Source organism: Ips typographus, linkage group LG10 (genome assembly GCF_016097725.1).
Source record: "Ips typographus isolate SLU linkage group LG10, UJ_Ityp_2.0, whole genome shotgun sequence".
In the NCBI taxonomy this organism is placed as follows: Eukaryota; Metazoa; Arthropoda; class Insecta; order Coleoptera; family Curculionidae; genus Ips; species Ips typographus.
The window spans coordinates 1922436-1942640 of record NC_138431.1 but is presented as its reverse complement, the minus strand read 5'-3'; the positions used below and the strand labels follow the sequence as shown (position 1 = coordinate 1942640).

General features: G+C 36.8%; 1 protein-coding gene and 1 long non-coding RNA gene across 2 annotated transcripts; one reads left to right on the top strand and one right to left on the bottom strand.

Moving 5' to 3' along the window:
- The first annotated feature begins 6321 nt into the window (after positions 1–6321).
- On the top strand, positions 6322–7797 carry LOC145734839 (uncharacterized). The gene is made up of 2 exons (XR_014179519.1): positions 6322–7042; positions 7242–7797. It is a non-coding gene; the product is annotated as an uncharacterized LOC145734839 (long non-coding RNA).
- A 2696-nt stretch (positions 7798–10493) lies between these two features.
- Positions 10494–19874, bottom strand: LOC145734983 (uncharacterized). The gene is made up of 8 exons (XM_081988670.1): positions 19525–19874; positions 19075–19201; positions 18837–19032; positions 16985–18561; positions 14456–16795; positions 12317–12476; positions 12186–12252; positions 10494–10671 (listed from the first exon to the last, which is right to left on the bottom strand). The coding sequence occupies exons 1-8, from the start codon at positions 19872–19874 to the stop codon at positions 10494–10496; spliced, it is 4995 nt and encodes a 1664-aa protein (XP_081844796.1).
- Between the last annotated feature and the right edge of the window lie 331 nt (positions 19875–20205).

Sequence of the window (20205 nt, the reverse complement as noted above, 5' to 3'; positions counted from 1 at the left end):
TTCGGAAATCCAACCTCTTTGAAGTGTTGCACTAATTTAAATGAAAAAGGGTGAAATTTATGTTTCTTCAAGATCCTTTGAATTGAGCTTTAGGATATGTTGTAACAATGGAATTTGCTAGATTGAAAATACTAGGCGAAAGACTTTATTTTACAAAACAAGATTGGGTGGTCACGGGACCTCTTCAAGCCACTCGGTGAATGCCCCAGGCTAACTACTCACGGAGAGTGGTGTAGGTTAACAAGCTAAATTTCAATGGCGCCACCCACTTTGCACCGTCGTGTTGGGCTTGAGGAGAGCAGTAATCGAACGGTAAAGCGGGAAATCCCCAAACGCTAGACCAAATATCAGTAATGCAAAATACAAATCCTAAATAATACCACCAAGTACCCCGTTTTATGGCAAAGGCCTCTTCTTTATTTAAAAACAAAATTATCGACTGTCAAAAATCAAAAGTATTCGATTAATGTACTGAGTGACAATTCAGAACCTAACCTTAAAATGTCAAGTTCAAAAGCACAGCAATATGTATCACATGTTGTGTATGCTATTTATAATCAAATCAGTTTACAAAAGGGGAAGGTAAATGGTTATTTTAATGACGGGCTCAAAGTTGGGTATTTGGGAATACGGAACCTTAACTACGGTACAAGTCTGGATAGGTGAGTGTTAAATTGTGTTCACAGAAGGTTGGCAAAAGAAAAAGGTAACCTTCAATCAAATATTTTAGATCAAATTAGACAAACTTGTGCTTCCAAGCAGCACTGGACCCCAACTAAATGCATTTAGTGTGAGCTTACAAACCCAAAAATCTTAGTAAGCACACTCTCACTGGTAATGGAAGATGTCAAAGTTCCTTATTACTACTATATAATGACTGCTTGTGCTCAATGGTGAATCAGAGACCAGGAAACTGTGTTTGCAGCCTGCAGATCTGCTTATGACTAGACTGACCTTATTTCAAGATTGCTAATACTCCCTGGACACTTCAGTTAATGCTGCACAGGCAGGCCTAATATGTCAATCAATCAGGACAGCTTAAACTCTTAACAAGGGCTGATTGCAAGTGTATGTGCTGGTGTTCGTTGAGTTGGTGTTCGTTGAGTTGGTGATCGATTGTGTCAAGTGCTGTTTTCCTTGTGGAGCACCGGAGGTAAAAGTGGGAAAGGAAAAAAACCTAGAAAACATGTTCTAGTTACAATGACTGTCAAGCACGCTAGGATTGACAATAGCAACCTACATTAAGTGAGTATTTATAAGCACAATTGCAACTTAAACTTACCCGAGTTGTTGATGGGCTTTTCCTGGTAATACAAAATAGGAATTTACCAAAGTCTTTTCTTTAAATCCCCAAGAAGGTATTTCAGAAACTTAATTCTATATTTTTAAAGACTGATGAACCTACTTTGATTTGAAAAATCCGCTCAAGCGTTAATGGTTAATGTCCACCATGTGGAATCAAAACCCAAAAAGAAAATGGCAGTTTGCCTAAACTAGATTCTAGACCATTCTTAAGTTAAGCTGCAATTGGTCAAAATAGACACCTGTAATAAAACTATTTTACCATTGGTCGTTAATTTGAACTCTAAACATGACAGAATACAAAACGACAAAATCAATACATCAATCAATACAGTCAACCGTCGCTGAACCATCATGTCAATGTCAAACCAGAGAATGTTTACATGTATTTATTGAAATTAAAGTTTTATGTTATTACTATCTTTAAGGTTAGATTACTTTAGAAGAAGTGAAACATTTTGCTTAGTTGCTCAGATAGTGTGTGAATTAGTTAAAAAAAAGGTAATTTGTGACAGCCGGCCTACTGTAAATTGCAGTAGAATAGCGAAATGTAAGTACCCCCCCAAAATCAAAGAAAACAAACCTTTTGCCAAAAAAAAACCCGTAACAATGTCTGATTCTGCGGAAACTTGTCTTATTAACGAAGTTGGATTTCCAACAAAATAGCCCAAAATTGCAATTTCTACATTTGTATTATTAAGGATTGGTTTTGTTTTAATATAGCTTTTATCTTCACAGATCCCGTATTCTTAAAATTTTCAATTATTTGCTTCACAGTTTTTCTTGATGGCTTTGGTTTTTCTGGATAACGAGCGGCAAATACCTCACACGTTCTACTCACAACTTTATCACATTCTCCGTAAATAATAAACAGATTTAAGTAATCTTGGTTGGAATAACGTAACTGCGACGGCATATTTGCAGTTGTCAAAACACTCAAAACTAGTGTTATTAACATGCTCTGCAGGTCTCCAATATCACCGTGTGTCAAGAGCTTAGCCAGCTAGAGTACCAGCTAATCCCAACCATGCAGCCTAATAAAAAAATGTTTATTCTCAAATAAAACGAAATGGGTTGGATTTAGGTATAGGCAAGTAAATTGAAACGTATAGTAATTTTTAATGCTCAAAATGATTACTTCATAAAAAATGTGGGTTTCTATTTAAAAATCTTAAAATTTTTTCATTTTTTTTAGTGGCAAGTTTATGATTTTTTTTGACGACCCTGTATACAAATGGGGTCATTACGCACCCTCAGTTTAATAAAACGATCCTTTATTTACAATAACCCAAAGTTTCATTGCAAAATGAAATACGGTTTTGACAGAGTACAAAAATATGTTGAGCGTTGCAACTGTCACTTTTTTGGAAAAACATCAAATATTTCGAAAACGACTAGAGATAGGCATAGGGTATTGTAGACAAAAATTGGTCAGAATTTTGTGAGGAATCCAAATATGTAATAATATTGTCACAAGTAGATTTTCGTTAATTACTTAGTCAGCAAATAATCGGCCACTGACCGAAACAAGTCGTCGACCACTTGGGTTGCAAAATAAGCAATCGAACCTTTTAGAACGGAAGCTAGCTAAGGTGTTGCAATCGCCAGTCAGCAATAAGTCATCAATTGTTCGGACAATGATCCAAGTGCTTAGACAAGCAATTAAGAAATTGAACTGACTAAGGGATCGCAATACCTTACAATAAATAGCCGAGAAATTGGGAAAGAAAAGTTAGTTAGAAATTATCCGCGAAACTAAACGGTTCGGTCGCGAAAGTTAAGGGAACTCTACCTTGACACTTACCCTCGTCCAAAATGGTTTGTGAATTAATTATCATGTAAGTACAAACCTTATAATTTGAATTAAACCAACTTATGTCTGACAATGCTTTTTATAAATTCAGTTTTCATTTAATCTTTCTTTATTAGTTTCTCTATGAATAAACGTTGTTGTTTTTGTTATCCAATCTTTGAGTTTAACTTGACTACGACCCCAGCCTACACGTCCCCGCGTTACGACTAAAAATTAGATTGTGACAACTTGGTGGAGGCGCCGGGTATATCTAAATGTAGATCTTCATTACCTACACGCCGGGTAATTCTAAATGTAGGTCTTCATTACCTACATGCCGGGTAAATCATAATTAGTATGTACAACTTTAAAGAAGAAAGTTTGAACTATGAAAGAATATACAGAGTTAGTAAATTGCATCAAACAAGCTAAGACAGGTTAGACGACATTAATAACAACGTTTGTCAAAAACAAAAAATTTTTTTTTGTTAAAAGGGCTAGTGACTCAAATAAGATCTTGGAAATAAGAAGAATCGAACTTTAAAAGTTCTAGTTTAAAGTAAAAATTAAAACCAAAAATGCGTTCAATTTTTTGTTTGTTTGTTAAGAAAACTAGCGAATATGAAACAAAAGAAATAATCGAACTGGTATAAACAGCTGATAACGTAGCTAGTTTAGTATAATAAAAGTGACACATAGGGTTTGTTCTTACAAGCGACCTGTTAAAACGAAATAAAGGGTTCTTAATATGTTGCGGTGATGTAAACAGGCACAACAATGATTTGTGTTCTTATAGCGACTTCAGCTATTACGTTGTGTACTTATGAGTGCTGAGTGCACATTACCCCTAAAATGGGATGAAAGTACCCCTAGATTGGGATGAATTTACCCCGTGCAACGGGATGATGTATAATTATTTTGATGATGTCGCAGCGTGTTTAAATAATACAGAAATGTCTGTATTGGTAGAAGTACATTTATTTTAAATGGCACATAGCAATTCTGTTTGCTGTATGTGTAAATAAGGGCCGTAAAAGAATTTTATAAGAACAAACCCAATGTTAAAGTTGAAAACAAGAAAAAGAAAGACTCATATAAACATGTTTACAAAAAGCTCGTTTCTTGTCTCTTTTAATCAGATGAAAATTATTACGCGATTGTGAAAAAGGTGTATAAAACAACTACATTTGTCTAAACTTTCATGTTTCGAAGATTCCTAACACTGACAGCAACCGGTTATGCGTTACTTTGGAAGTTTTCTTATTGATTGAAAAATTGATGAATTTATTATTCACTTTAAATCGATTATTTCTTGTATTTTTACGTTTCCTCAAAGCACATTACACTCACATTTCAATGAATGAATAGATTTGATCAACTTTTTAGTATAACTAAATTATTTTTATCTTAAATAAACTGTCAGACTAAGTTCGGCTCGGACGAGGGTACGTCGAGGGGTAGGTGTAACACGAGGCTAAACGATCAGCCACCAAGGTAAAATAAGGTAGTAATAGCGTCAACCTTAGTAGCTGCCGCGAGAGCAGACCAAAAAGAGGAAACATCCTCTGAATATCTACATGATGTATTCTTTTATACTACATACTTGTGCGTGCCTCATTCTTTTCGTAATTATTATAGCACATAAACTCATAAAATACGCAGTAAACTGCAGGAAAAGCAGACGCCGTGGAAATCCGAAATCGCCTATAAAAGAAAAAGAAAGAATTGAAATGACTAAGATGGGCGAAAATAAAAGCTCTACAGAATCAAAAATTTTTACGCTCGAATTAAAAGAAAATAAAGAATTACGCTCACTGTCCCAAGGCGAAACAGTATTAGCCCAAATAGAGTGTACTAAAGTACGCAAGTAATTTTCCTTAGTAAGGGAAAAAGGAAAAAATGATACATGTATCTACAATTAATTCTTTTCTTATGCTACAAGCGGATTACAATCACTTGGTTATTTAAGTCATCGCGGTATGATCATATAAACTGCTGATGAATAAATATCATTGTTATTTCATTTCTAACTTGCACAATCCAGCATACGAGAATAATTAATAAAAAGCGCGCGCGAAGATTAATAATTATATAATGGTATATATATATATAAATAAGGGGCAAATGAAAGAAAAGTATATTGGGAAAAGATACACTACGAGCATATGCGGTAATTAAGTACCGTAGATAAAATATGGGGCGTTAAATTCCACGGGTTTACAATTTCAAAAAGTATAGTTGCTAAATGCAATAAATAAACGGTTGAAAAATGTAACTTGAAGACTTTATAAAAGTCAAACGGGGCACGTAAGAAAAAGATTACAAAGTTTCAATATTAGGACGTTAACTGTTTTCACATGAAATGATATGAGCAAGCAGAGCTTGATCAGCATATTGCAAGTTTTCGAAGAATTACAGTAAGGCTTTACAATGTATCAAAATAAAACCAGTGGTAGGCAAATGGACAATTTATAATATAGAAAAACAAAGGGATTTATTTTTTTAACTAAGGCTATTATCAATATGCCTATATATTTTACGAGGGATTTTATGATTATAACGGGAATGTTAGACATTAAGATTAAAATAGCACGTTTTTTATTGCGTTTAACACTGACGGGAGTTACTACGCGAAGAAGCCAGAAGGAAACCACTACAAAATGAAGAGCGATCAAGGCTTCGGATCAGACTCGGTAAAAACTAACACGCCACTGGAAATGGAAACGGAATTCAGCAAAAGCTAAAAGCAACGGGCACAAGAGACTGGAAACGCTGACGATGAAAAACCAACCACGGGACGGCAGACCGCGACCACAGTTGAGTCGGTTTGTGATCGTGGCCGCGGTAGGAATAGACACACTAAGCCGTGGTGACCTGCCGCGGGGGATGATCCCATATCGGCTCCAGTCAAGTTATGTTGACACAGTACGATAAGTTTTGTCATCAATACGATAAGTTTTGTTGTTGTACCCGGTCATGACAATAGAACCAATTAAGGCGTTACTGGAATTTCTGACGCTAACTCCCTTGATAGGGCTGTCCACCACAACATTGGGTTGACACGAATTTCCATCTCGGACCAGAGGCTCTTGAAATTCTAACAATTTATGTATCATGGGCAGGAGAAACGCAGTCCCGAAGATTCGGAAGTTGAGACTGGTTGAGGTACGTTCTCACCGACCTTTACCCCAAGGTGTCCATTGGTGGTATATATAAAATAGAAAAGGGCCTACACTTTGATCTTGGCGAAAAGGTCCAGAACAAGGAGCTTTTCGTTCCAGAAAGGATACGGCTTCAGAGGCACTCAGGCATGATAAATACATAAATAAATAATATAATGAAATAATATGCAAATAATAATATAATATAATAATATAAAATATAATTCCTGAGGTGTATCCATGCGGTCACCTCAGCACCATATAACTAGCAAATGGATACCCGCGGTGTACCCTTGTGGTCACCCCGATATTCAGTACCGTTCCGGCTCGTCACTAATTAGATCACGGACCACACACCATGGCAATCGTGAAAATACAGTTCTGGGAATTGTTCCACTTGCACGTCCAGAGCAGTAAACAGATATGTAGTTCCAGACTCCAGACACCGTCCAAATTGTCTTCAGAAGCCGTGTTTAGTGCAGTGAAGTGCCGCGAAAAGAAGATAGAATCCCCGAACAGACAATAGTGCGCGGAATATTAGTGAATCGCGAGTGAAAAGTCTCCCCCCTCAGTGTTAAAGCATAGAGACATTAAGTTTTTTTTTTTACAAACTCTAGAGGTAAGAAAATAACAAAAACATTTATTTTTATTCCGATTGTTATATGTTTTCTTTTATAATTTTCTTTTTGGATATGAAACGGGATATTTTTAATTTTAATTCTGTGAAAAACTAGGGGCTATACTTTGTTGATTAGTTTTACAGGTAACTATGATAAATTTTGTTTGTGTTGTAATAAGGGGGAAAATCCATTAAGGATATTTTTATATTACCTCTTTGTTCTATATTATCATTATCTTTTTTTTTCTTTTTTCGTTTGCTATAAGATTAAGATTTGTGGTGTCAAATTTCTGTTATATTGCCACCATGATTAAAAATTTAAAAGTATAATTAATTTAATGTTATTTTGTTTAGAAGATTTGCATAGTCAACTTTCTTAATATTGTGAAAAGCTAGGGACTACCTTTTGTCGGCCGGGGGAATGTGTCACAAGTAGATTTTCGTTAATTACTTAGTCAGCAAATAATCGGCCACTGACCGAAACAAGTCGTCGACCACTTGGGTTGCAAAATAAGCAATCGAACCTTTTAGAACGGAAGCTAGCTAAGGTGTTGCAATCGCCAGTCAGCAATAAGTCATCAATTGTTCGGACAATGATCCAAGTGCTTAGACAAGCAATTAAGAAATTGAACTGACTAAGGGATCGCAATACCTTACAATAAATAGCCGAGAAATTGGGAAAGAAAAGTTAGTTAGAAATTATCCGCGAAACTAAACGGTTCGGTCGCGAAAGTTAAGGGAACTCTACCTTGACACTTACCCTCGTCCAAAATGGTTTGTGAATTAATTATCATGTAAGTACAAACCTTATAATTTGAATTAAACCAACTTATGTCTGACAATGCTTTTTATAAATTCAGTTTTCATTTAATCTTTCTTTATTAGTTTCTCTATGAATAAACGTTGTTGTTTTTGTTATCCAATCTTTGAGTTTAACTTGACTACGACCCCAGCCTACACGTCCCCGCGTTACGACTAAAAATTAGATTGTGACAATATATAGGGTGTTCTAAAGCCCTTTGTTAACTAATTCTGAAAAATATGCCAATAGAACGGATTCCGAATAGCGCTTTACATCTCTCTGCTGGCACCACATCTTGAATTCAGAGTAGGTTTTTTCGTATAGTCTCCGGCTTTTCTCAGGTAGTAAATTAGAAAAAACGGCTTTTGCTGTATTTTTTATATCGGGAGGGGTCAGGCTTTCCATGTTTCTACTTACGTATTTTGCGCTTATCGATATTTTAAATTAAAATTTTAAATAATGAAAAAAACTGACATTGACAGTTAGCTCTGTCGGATGGTGAACTAACCTAGTGGTAATTAAAGTACGTCTATTTCCGTCTGTCTAATACAGTTAAAAAAAAGATAGAACTACTATGAGCGTATATTTGGTTGTCTATGATAAAATCGTGCATTAAAGTAAAACAATTGAAAAATCATGCATTAATGGGACTCATTAATGAACGATTTTGTATCTGTTATCATCTATTAAAAAAGCTGTTCTTTATGCACAGCCACACATTTATTGCACATCATACTGTCATACTAATTTACAATTCTGACAGCCTATTTACAACATCGCAGCACTGAGTTTTAAAAGTACCTATCTAAACCTTAAAACAAAAAATAAATACCTAGACTAAAACTTCACTAACAAAAAATTTGTCGGTAAACAAATCGGGAAGTTAAAATTCAGTTATTGATATACACGGGGTATCTTCGCCTTCTAAAACTGACGGAATCTCTACTAACTCAGTAGGTCCTACCATCTGAAAAATCCCTTGAATCTATTGAGCCCGGGTCCGGGTAGTAAATAGTGTTATTGAACTTCTCTAACATTTGCTTGGTAATTTGAAAAGAATTGCAACAAACTTAGTTCATAATGCAGTAAGATTTAATCATTAGCAAGGAGTTCAACATTTTTAAAGACATTCTATTTCGAATTTTTGATTTTGTGATATTCATGAGACTGAATATTCTTTCTGCCGATGCATTTGACATCGGCAGAGACAAGATTTTTAAAACAAAGGACGCTAGTTCATAAAAAACTGGAATGTCTGCTAAATTTTTATATTTTAGGACAAAAGCTCAAAACTTATAACTATTACCCAATTCGTCACTGGTCATCAAGGAACGCCAGTCTACTTCCAATAATTTACTGTACTGGACATCCAGTTTATAGATGTCCTTTTCCTCTGTTTTCAATCACATTTTTTTGGGACACTGTTAGTTCACTTCGCCCAATTTCTCTGTGATAATGCACTCCAAAATCCATATCTTTTAATTCCAAAAACGCCAATTCATTTTCAATGTGATGTTGTAGTTCATTAAAATCTTTTAGAAATTGAGGAAATTTTTTTGCTAAAAACATTATAACTTGACGAATTTCATCAAAAGCTGTTCCAATATCTACATTATTAGCTTGAAAGTTCAGATTTAAACTTTTAACTTCATACAAAACCGGTCTTATTATAAGAAAATATAAATGATTACTCTTATCCTCCAACATTTCGTTAATCAGTCTGCTTGTATAACATTTTTCTTTCTGCACAACATATTTAGAATGAGTTTTTAGCTCCTCATAATGCTCTAAAATAGCATTTACAGCGTTGTATCGTGCTAACCACCTTGTAGGGCACATCTGAACAAACTTATGAAAGGGCTTTCCATTAGCATTCAATATACTAAATAATCTCTTATACTCAATTTGTCGCAGGGAACTATGAGAAAAAAATGAATATACTTCTTTACAAAGAAAATCCAAATTACTTGGTAATACTTCTGATGCATGGGAAGCTGCATTGTCAATGGAATGACATATGCATTTAACCAACTGAATATTTTAATTATTCTTTGAGTTTAGTGAATAGCGAATTATTAACTCCACAAAGATTATTTGCGCCATCCGTCCCAAGACCAATCATGTTTTTTATATTTATATAATATATATATAAACAATCTTTATTTCCGAGGAAAAAGGCTATCGACCTACCGGTCTTTCTGCCAATGTTACAGAAACAAAACTTAATGTACCTACATAAATATTTGTTAAAAAAAAAGATAATGTTTTACAAAGAAAAGGTTAAAATTAATAGTTAGTCCGTTTTTTTAGGTAAAATGTTCCAACAGAGTATATTGAGGAAAGGCGTAGCGAGATTGTCTATTTGGTCTTGTGAGGGAGATGGGGTTTATAATTGTCCAGTTGTGGGGGTTGCCTTTCCATTTTGCCTCTAGTTTCGTTAATCGTTCTGTTATTTTTGTCATTTGTGTCCGTTCGTAGAGTAATTCGTTGGTTGGGTTATGTAGCGGGTTTTGAGGATGTCTAATCTTGGTTACTAGTCTAAGTGCAATTTGTTCTGTAGTTTGTATGTGTTTTTTTGTTTTGCTGGTCGCATTAACTCTTAGTATGTGTCCGTAGTCGAGTAGAGGTCTGCAAATAGATTTGTATATTTTAGTTGCAGTTTTTGTGCTTATACCTCTGTTCTTGTACGTCAGGGCTCAGAAATGTTTAGTTCGTTTAATAATTTCAGTTCTCACATTTTGTGCATGTTTTGTAAATTTGAGTTTTTGGTCAAGTGTTATCCCTAAGTATTTTATTTCTGGGCTTGGTGTAGTTACATTACCGTCTGCTGTTATTGTAGGAGAGTTGTCTTTTATTTGGTGGTTTGGTAAGAGTAATTGGTTTTTCGTGGGGTTTGGTGTTAATCTCCATTTGTAGAACCATGCCGTCGTGTGGTCTGTGAATGTCTGAAGCTCCTCTACAGCTTTTGCCGTAGTTTTGGCATGAACTATGAGTGCTGTATCGTCAGCATATTGTAGAATGTAGTCATGTTTGCTTATGTAGGTTTTGTCAAGTAGATTGTGGTTGTATATGTCATGACAGTAGATATTGTAGAGGAAGGGTGATAAAGGCGATCCTTGTGGTAGTCCTTGTTCAGGAATAAAAGGAAAGGAAAGGGTGTTGTCTATATGTATTTCTAATTGTCTGTTTTCCAGTAAGTTTCTAATAATGTGGATTAGGTATTTTGGAGTATTCAGTTTGTGTAGTTTGTATAGTAGTCCTTTGTGCCATACGCTGTCAAATGCTTTGTTGATGTCCATAAAGAGACATGCTGATTTCTTGTTTTCAAGATGCGTAGTTTGAATGTTGTTAGTTAGTATAAACAAGGGGTGAACAGTTAAGTGCTTATGTTTAAAACCAAATTGGTATGGCGGTATGTGTTGTCCAATTAAGTGTTGTAGTCTATTCTTTATAATATTTTCAAACATCTTGCTCAGTACAGGAAGTAGTGTAATGGGTCTAAAGTTTTGTACTTGTGTGTTGTTTAGTCCCGTTTTTGGAATGGGAATTATTATTCCCGTTTTCCAAGTGTCTGGTATTACGTTGTTTTTTATGCATTTATTGAATAAGTTAAGTATAATTTTGTGCGTTTGTGGAGTTAAGTTTTTCAGAATTTTACTTTTTATATTGTCTTTTCCTGGAGCTGTGTTTTTAATGCGTGCAAACCACACAGCAAAAACACGTTCAATGTATATACAGCATATATGTTATTCATGAATATGTATACACAAATTTATATTCAATATTCATTACATATTCAATGTAACTGAAATTAAGATCTTATGCATGTACATTTGTCGCCAACTTCTACTGCAAATGTACATCCATAATATGTGAAAATGGTTATCTATCGCATATACATATTACGTAAATACATTCGTATATACTACAGTTCATATACAATGTACATATTTTACATATTGGAAACTTATCCAACAGATTTACATTGGATCGGTTTTTTCAGGCATTTATATACTATTTAGATGATGGACTGTATATACTATGTATGTGAAAATATCATCCTATGTACATACTTACCATGAGTTGTGATTAACTGTAACTTTTGAAAGGGAACAAAAGTTTATTAACATTAAAGCAACAAAACACAAAACGAAAGATGTTGAGAGCACTGAACAAAATTATATTTACAGGTTTCCACCATCAGCCTCACTTATTTGTTGCTTAGAGAGACTGAAAAAAAAGAAGTATTAAAACACAAAGATTCAGACAAATTGAGACAAATTGACGACAGCTTATATATATATATAGCTATATTTAGCAATCACAAGCCGCATGCCATTTTTGTGTACTAATTTTCAGACTGTTTCCTTATCTACAATATTTTACACCAAATTACTAATTCATAATTTTTGCTTATATCAATGCCTTGATATGTGTAAACAATATCATAAAATTCACCCACCTGGCTTTTTTTGTGTTGTTAATCAGTCTATCCTTCGCCCAACTAACCACTGCTTGATGACTTTGATAATTTCGTCATTATCCGCTTGCATCCTGGAATTCTGTTGTACTGCTTCTAAAATTATATTAGGGATATAATTTATGATTTCCTTCAACTAATTATACGATATACAACTTACTAATTATAACATAACTAATTTTTATTGATTTAAAAGGTCTTTTGCCTTTGGCCCCGTCCCAGCTATATTTTTGACCCAGATCGTTGCTGAATAGCCTATACATAATTCTTTTGGTTAATTCGCTGGCCGAGTTCCCTCCAATCCTGCTTAGTTCCTTGGTCTAAAAAACAAATACATTTTGTGTAATCTATTCTTAAAAAGTGTAGTTTTAATCATCTAATTGGGTAAAAACTGAGCTTTCTAGATTAACGATTTACTAATATAATATCACGTAACTATTGTGATAACGGTATGTATGGATAACTGTTAATTGTTGCTAAAACTTGTTTTTAATAATCATCAATACAACACCAATATGAAAAGAATAATTCCACCGTTTTGAAATACCAGGTGTCCAAGAGCACCCTGGACATAGGAGATTAACATGGGGAAACGGTTTTGATTTTTTTGCGCCTGTACGGTTGATTTGATCGAAAAATCGTATTAATGAAAGTTGTAGTACCTATCACGAACTAGTTTTCTGTATTTTTTTTAGAACTCTAATTTGAGCCCTTTCGTCGTAAAACACGAACAAAAATGCGAAAATGTTAACTTTTTACCTGCACTGTATAAGCGGTTGTCGAGCAACCGTACCAGCAACAATGACCTGTTTACCCGTTGCCCGACAACCGCCTATACAGTGCAGGCCAAAAGTTTAAATTTTCTCATTTTTGTTCGTGTTTTACGACGAAAGGGCTCAAGTTAGAGATCCGAAAAAAATACAGAAAACTAGTCCGTGATAGGTACTACCACTTTCATTATTACGATTTTTCAATCAAATCAACCGTACAGGCGCAAAAAAATCAAAACCGTTTTCCCATGTTAATCTCCTATGTCCAGGGTGCTCTTGGACACCTGGTATAAGAAAGCTATGTTTTCCGTGATAATTATACCATTATTCATAACTGACTAATGTTGAAAACTCACCAATATATTAATATTTTGCTTATCATCTAAGAGGCTTTCCAACTGCTCTAAAGATTCGTCAGATTTTAGAGGAAGCAGGTCTGACAGTTCTTCATCTAGAAAGCTTTTGAATGAATTGCTCTTACTGTCTCTTACTGTCTTAGTCGAATTTAACAAAACTTGAAGACTGTCAGATTGTTCTGACAACTTTGCATTTATAATGCTTAGCTGGTTTAACACCTGCCTTTGAAATTCTACAATGCATGAAAGACTAGTTAAGTGGCATAGCATAAACCACAATCAGCTTTAATTAGTCTAGAGTTTATGATATCCCAAATCATAATATGACAATAAGTTTTAGTTATATTATCTACAGGGTGTCAGTTATTTATACTAGGAGGATAAGCTTTGGCAATCGATAAAGTAGCTTGTATTCTAAAATAAACATATGTCAGCTAGCGTTTTTGTTCTTTGAGATACGAAGTTTTTGCAATCTAATTCAAGTCAATGGGTTGGAAGTAAGTTGTCTGCCCCTATATTATTATAGAACCCATATATTCAACATATGGGACTATGATAAAAATACTAAGGCTTTATATTAATTAGCTTTATCTTAAAATTAACTACTTTATTAAATGTCAGTTTGCTAATATAGACTTTATACTATAGACACTTTTTATATAAAGTTGGGTTCCATATTTACCTTTATTCTGTTGTGATGACGGTTCTTGTGGGAACTTCAGGAAAACTACCCGTCTTAATGAAATTTCCCGGATTAGGTCAGGCAAGATACTTTAGTGCTCTCGATCTTCTGCCGTGCGGACAATACACTGTAAACTTAACTGCTCTTACTTTTTACATTAAAACACTTTTCTATTAGAGACATTATTTATTGCCGCCTTTTTCTACTCATTACTCTACCACAACAACAACTTCTTAACCTAACTTTTTCGACAGTGGACGTCTGACACTGTTGACAGATTTGAACACGTTCCGTAACCTACTCTAGTGTCACTACATCCTCCCACCTTGAGAAACTTTGATCCTACTTTTTCTCAACAACTTAATACTATACTAAAAATAACATTTTCTAAAATTTAAACTAATTCAGTCTTTCAAGAATCTAGCCGGAACTTTCACATTCCGGCCACTACGAGTGGTTTTTGTAACTTTGCTTTTGTCACCCCCGCTTACATTCTCACAGCCACTAATACGTTCGGGTACTCTGCTTTCAGCACTCCCGTTCGCGCTCTCACAATCACTGACGGATTCGGGTGCTCTGCTCTTATCACTCCCGTTCGCGGTTTCGCCATCAGTGGTTTCTTTACAAATCTCGACCATTGGTGTCACTCGATCTGGTGCTTCTCCATTACTCTCCAAATCACATCTGTCTTCCAGGGGGTACACCCGCTGGATGGGCCGCAACAACTGCCCCGTCGCAGTGGACACTCGAACCAATCGGACGCGTCCGTCTTTCCCTGGATACAACTCGTCCACACGTCCAATAGGCCACTGTAGTCTTTTGTCGTGGTCGTTACCAATCAGAACAACCTCGCCCGCTTGTATTGTTCTCGAAGTCTTGCTGTGACGTAGTAGCTTCAGTTGTCCCAAATACTCATTTCGAAAACGGCGACGAAGATTTTCTCGTAACGACTGCAGTCGAACCACCTTCCTGGAAAACGATTGCCGGTCCACCATGTCGCAATCTGGTACTCCGTCTTCCTTAAGCTCCTTTAAGAACATCATGGGTGTCAAAGTCATCAATTCGCTAGCGTCATTTGACATGTAAGTTAGAGGACGATTGTTCATGATACATTCACAGTCACATATAGGAGTTAACAACTCCTCGTATTCAAGTGACGCTCGACCCAACACTTTGCGGAGTAACTGCTTGAGGATGCCCACTAGCCTTTCCCAAAAACCACCCCACCAAGCAGCAGTTGGAGGGTTAAAATTCCACTTTATCCTCTCTACGGTTGAGTATTCCAAAATTTCAGTCCAATCAAGTTGCTTAAATAAGTTTTCCGCACCAACAAAATTGGTCCCGTTGTCGCTATAGATGGTTTTGGGTCTCCCTCGCCGCGCTACAAATCGCCTGAGTGCCCGCAGAAAACATTGCGAGGATAAAGAACTGACAAGTTCAAGATGCACAGCCCGATATATCGCGCAGGTAAACAAACACACCCAGACCTTACTTCCAGATTTTAAATACAAAGGGCCGGCGAGATCTATACCAGTGACCTCAAAAATTGCAGCATCTCGCACTCGATTCTCTGGCAGTGGAGGACTCGAAGTCTGAAAATGTTTAGTAGAATAACGCTTACATAGCGTGCAACGCCGCACGATGCTGCGTACGTATCTCCTTCCGTCAACAAACCAAAACCTCTCTCTTAATAAGCTCATCAAGCCCTGAGTACCAACATGACATGCCCTTACGTGTGCATCGTTGATCAATCTATCCACAACTTCATGTCGAGGTAGTAAAATAGGAGAACAAAAATATTCTTGGTCTGGGCGATTTACAACACGCGACTTTAGACGTAGTACGCCCAATTTATCTCGAAACAAGTCCAAATTTTTCAATTTCTGCTCAATCTTGTTATTTCTAATAAAAACTTCACTTTGAACTTTTCTTAAGACAAATGCCTCAGCAGTTTCAAATTCTTCAGCACCAATAACTCCAGTACGTTTTACATTTTTTGATCTTAAGTTATTAATGAAACGAAATACCCAGGCCATCATCCGGACAATCTTAGAGTACGTGGAAAAATACTTTAGATGCCATGGATCTTCGTCTTCTTCATTTTTAGATTCATTACTTTCCCTCAGAAGTGTGAACACAGGATTAAATATACTATTCATCATTGAGATTGTTATACGTTTCTCTCTCGAGACTGCATCCTCGTCACAACTATGACAGTCCGGCGGCCAGTTGTCTTCTTTCTCACGCAGCCATTCTGGACCGCTCCACCAGTGGGAGTGTAACAAATGACTAGCCGAACAGCCCCGCGAAGGAAGGTCAGCCGGATTCAAAACACCAGGAACATGCCTCCATGACTGCGCTGGTGTTATTGAGCGAATTTCTTTTACTCGATTCCTGACAAAAATCGCCCAGTCTTCTTCTCGCCTAATCCATTGCAAAACCGTAGTTGAATCCGTCCAGAAATAACATGGAATTGTTTGGTTAAAATTTTTCATCATATTTTGGTACAGTCGGGCCGCTATTGTAGCGCCGAGCAATTCCAAGCGCGGTATAGTAATCGGCTTAAGGGGTGCAACTCTTGCTTTGGCAGCTAAGAGGTGCACTGCTACATCGCTTCCTCGTTCCATCCTTAAAAACATAGCAGTAGCGTACGCCTTATTGCTCGCATCACAAAAAACATGTAGAGAGGAGCTACCGTCGCAGTCAGCGTTTATCCATCTAGGGATTTCTATATTTCGAAGCTCGTGTAACTCATTTTTCCATTTGCAGAACTCCCTCTGAGTGTCTGCATCAACCGGTGAATCCCACATCAATCGTTTCTCCCAAGTTCTCTGCAAAAGCAATTTAGGCAATAAAGTTGTAGGACTTGTGAAACCGATCGGGTCAAAAAGTTGATTGGCAACTGACAAAATAACTCTCTTAGTCACAACCTGTTCTTCTACTTCCTTATATAAACCAATGGACTCTTTGACAGATAAGGTGTCTCGTCTAATGTTTCAGGTTAAACCAAGGACAGGTACATCCACGTTGTCAGCACCCACATACTGAGTTCTCTCCCACCCTGTTAAATCAAAGCGCCCTTGAGCCATTAGAACCGACGACTCCTTGATAAATCTACTCAGACTCTCTTCATCACTAAGACTGGTTACGCAATTGTCCACATAAAAACTTTTTGACAATTGACATACAGTATCTAAAGAGTAACCCAGCCTCAGTCTTGAGGAATCGCCTTCAAGTTGGCACAACTTTTTAGCTTCACTCAGATGATAACTTATAGTTGCACCCAGAAGAAACGGACTGCTGCTAACCCCAAAAACAACCCTCCTATGTCTGTAGATAATTTCGTTTCCATCTTGATCAATCCATAAAAATCTTAAAAAATTCCGGTCAGCAGGATCCACAGATATTTGCAAAAAAGCTTTTCGAATATCAGAAATCACACCTATTCTTTTTTGCCTAAACTTTATCAAAATATCCGGAATTTCCTCAATCAAATTTGGACCCTTTTCCAAGCATTGATTCAAGGATGGAGCACCTTTTTGTTTGGCGCCAGCGTCAAACACTGGTCGAATTTTTGTGGTGGCAGAGGAAAGCTTAACCACGGGCCTGTGTGGTAAATAGTGCCCCCGGTCAGAATTCATTTCACCAGCAACTTTCTCGATAATCCCATCATGGAGCCACCCGTTAAAAACTTCATCATATTCTTTTCTCAGATTACTAGAGTCTAAATTTTTCAATACACGTCCTAGACGAATCCTAGCCAGTTCGAAATTACTGGGAATGGCAGGGTGGTTCTCCAAAAAAGGCAACTTCACTTCGTATCGTCCCTCATTATTAATTTTAACTGAACTCATAAAATGGTCCAAGGCAGCAGCTTCTATTTCCTTTCTGGTATCAGTCTTGCATGGATCAGTGATACCTAAAACGTCCAGGTCCCATAATCCACTGATATCACCAGCAAACAAGCTCAATGTAGACATGCTCACTCTGTCCGTTTCAGACACGGGAATCTTTCCCATCAACGTCCAACCAAATAAGGTTTCTAATGCTACCAACCCGCAATGCAACTGGTGACGTCGACCTGTATAAAGTTTCCCAGCAACATCGGCACCAATTAGAAGCTCAATTACAGTCGAAGTGGAGGTGTCACTAACAGGAATTCCTAAGGAATCAAGCTTTTCAGACCATTCTCCAGAAAACAGTGGTGCCACATCGTTACAAATTCTTGGTTGGTCAAGAACTTCAATTTCACAACTGTAAACCCCCTTTTTAGCAATCAAGATATTGTACACATTGTGACACTGTTTTGATGTGGCACCGCCAAACAGACAATGCACAATTACCTCTTTATCTTTTGGGGACAAATCTAACTCCTCTGCTGTACTCCTTAAAATGTAAGATCTTTGAGACCCAGAATCAATAAGGGCTCGGATTCTCCGACTTCCATGAGTTCCAACCACATCCAGACACAAAGTTTGCATAAACACATGTACACCTGAGTAATTAGTAGCATTTACCTCAGTATTTGTCCGGCTGCTTGGAGTTTCTTTAGGTTGAGAATTTTCAGGAGCACCTTCCAATGTTCTTACTACTGCTTCTGGGCAAAGAAGAATAGAATGAAACTTATTGCAAATTAAACACTTTATTCGAGCAAAACATCTTCGTGACTGATGTCCTATTCGTAAAACCTAAAACAAGCTTTTTCTTGAGCAATTAGCTCCTTTTTCTTGTCTAGAGGAAAATGTCTGGCTTTTTGACAGGCAGAACTGTCATGAGCCCCTTTACAAAAAATACACTTTCCAAAAGTATTAACTGAGGTGTTACTATTCAGTAAATCAGCTCCAGTAGCAATCCTAGTTCCAGGTGACTTACTTTTAGCTATAGTACTTACAGGTTTTTCAACTAACTTTGTACTATGTAGACCAAAACCCTCAGATGCCAATAATATGCGCTGTTCACTCTCCACCTCACTTCTCAAAAAAAGCATCAAGGCTTTCAACCGCTGCTCCAAGGTAGTATTTGACCCTACAGTTTCAGTACCACTGGATCCACTGGCATCATCTGGTTCCTGACAAACGGCCCCTCTACTAACTCCAGCACAAAAACTTACTGCACTACGCTGCCAAACTCTTAACAACTCTTCAGGCAAACAGGATTCAATTAGAGGGAATAGTATTGCTGAATATTTGTCAGATGTAATGCCAAGGGTTTCCAATGCCCTCAATTGGCTCTCAATACTGTCATATAAACAAGAGATATCACTTCGGTTTTTCGAGAGAGCATTGTTTAACCTCAATCTGAAGGTCTTCACGACCAAATCGTGATTTTAAACTGTCAATAATTAATTTATAATTTTCGGCAGTAGCAGGAAAACTGTCTACTAAATTCCTAGCCCTACTACCAGGCGCTGTTGCTTGTACAAGGTATTCTACTTTATCCGCCAGGTCAATACTCGGATCCTCATCCACTTTTTTAAACTGTGCCCAAAAGGACAACCATTCTCGAATACTACCATCAAACTTTTTGAATTGAATTGCAGGCAACTTAAATTTGCGCTTACCTGCTTGAAGCTGAAGAACTACTTGACACTTGATCTGCTTGCTGTTTTAACCGCCATATTTTGTCACTTTTAATACCCAGCTGCTTAAATCTTCTACTGTAGTTATCGCACCCTTCAGTTTCTTCTTCCAAGTCTGCTTCAATAACATTTTGTTCCAATAATAAACTGAATATTTCAGCATTCAAATCTCTAAGTTCAGTGAACTTTCCCTCTAAAATTTGCATTGCAACATGAGTCTCTTCAACATCTGGTGAGGAATGTTGCAAAAGGGCTGTCAAATCATTGGCTACCTTAGTAAAAGAAGCCCGGACCACTCTACGGCGTTTCTTAATGGTTTCTAAATCAGCCATCCTTCCACGAAATTAGTAAACGGCAATGCACAAATGGACAATGTTCGAGCTGGTTCAAAAACCGACCACACCGGGTGAAACTCGCGAAACTCTTAATGTCTTTCGATTAGTGTCCCACAGAAAAGAACCGGAAGAGTAAAAACACCAAATATAACCGGCCTAGTCCTGTCACGGTCGCCAAAACATGTGGGAACTTCAGGAAAACTACCCGTCTTAATGAAATTTCCCGGATTAGGTCAGGCAAGATACTTTAGTGCTCTCGATCTTCTGCCGTGCGGACAATACACTGTAAACTTAACTGCTCTTACTTTTTACATTAAAACACTTTTCT

What these genes read in the sequence shown, in the direction of transcription:
- LOC145734983 (XM_081988670.1), bottom strand. Translation starts at nt 19,874, where the DNA reads ATGGCTGATTTAGAAACCATTAAGAAACGCCGTAGAGTGGTCCGGGCT. An exon ending in TGTAAGTACTATAGCTAAAA is followed by an intron (nt 18,562 to 18,836) that starts GTAAGTCACCTG and finishes TTCTTTGCCCAG; the next exon opens with AAGCAGTAGTAAGAACATTG. An exon ending in GTATTAGTGGCTGTGAGAAT is followed by an intron (nt 12,477 to 14,455) that starts GTAAGCGGGGGT and finishes TTTGTTTTTTAG; the next exon opens with ACCAAGGAACTAAGCAGGAT.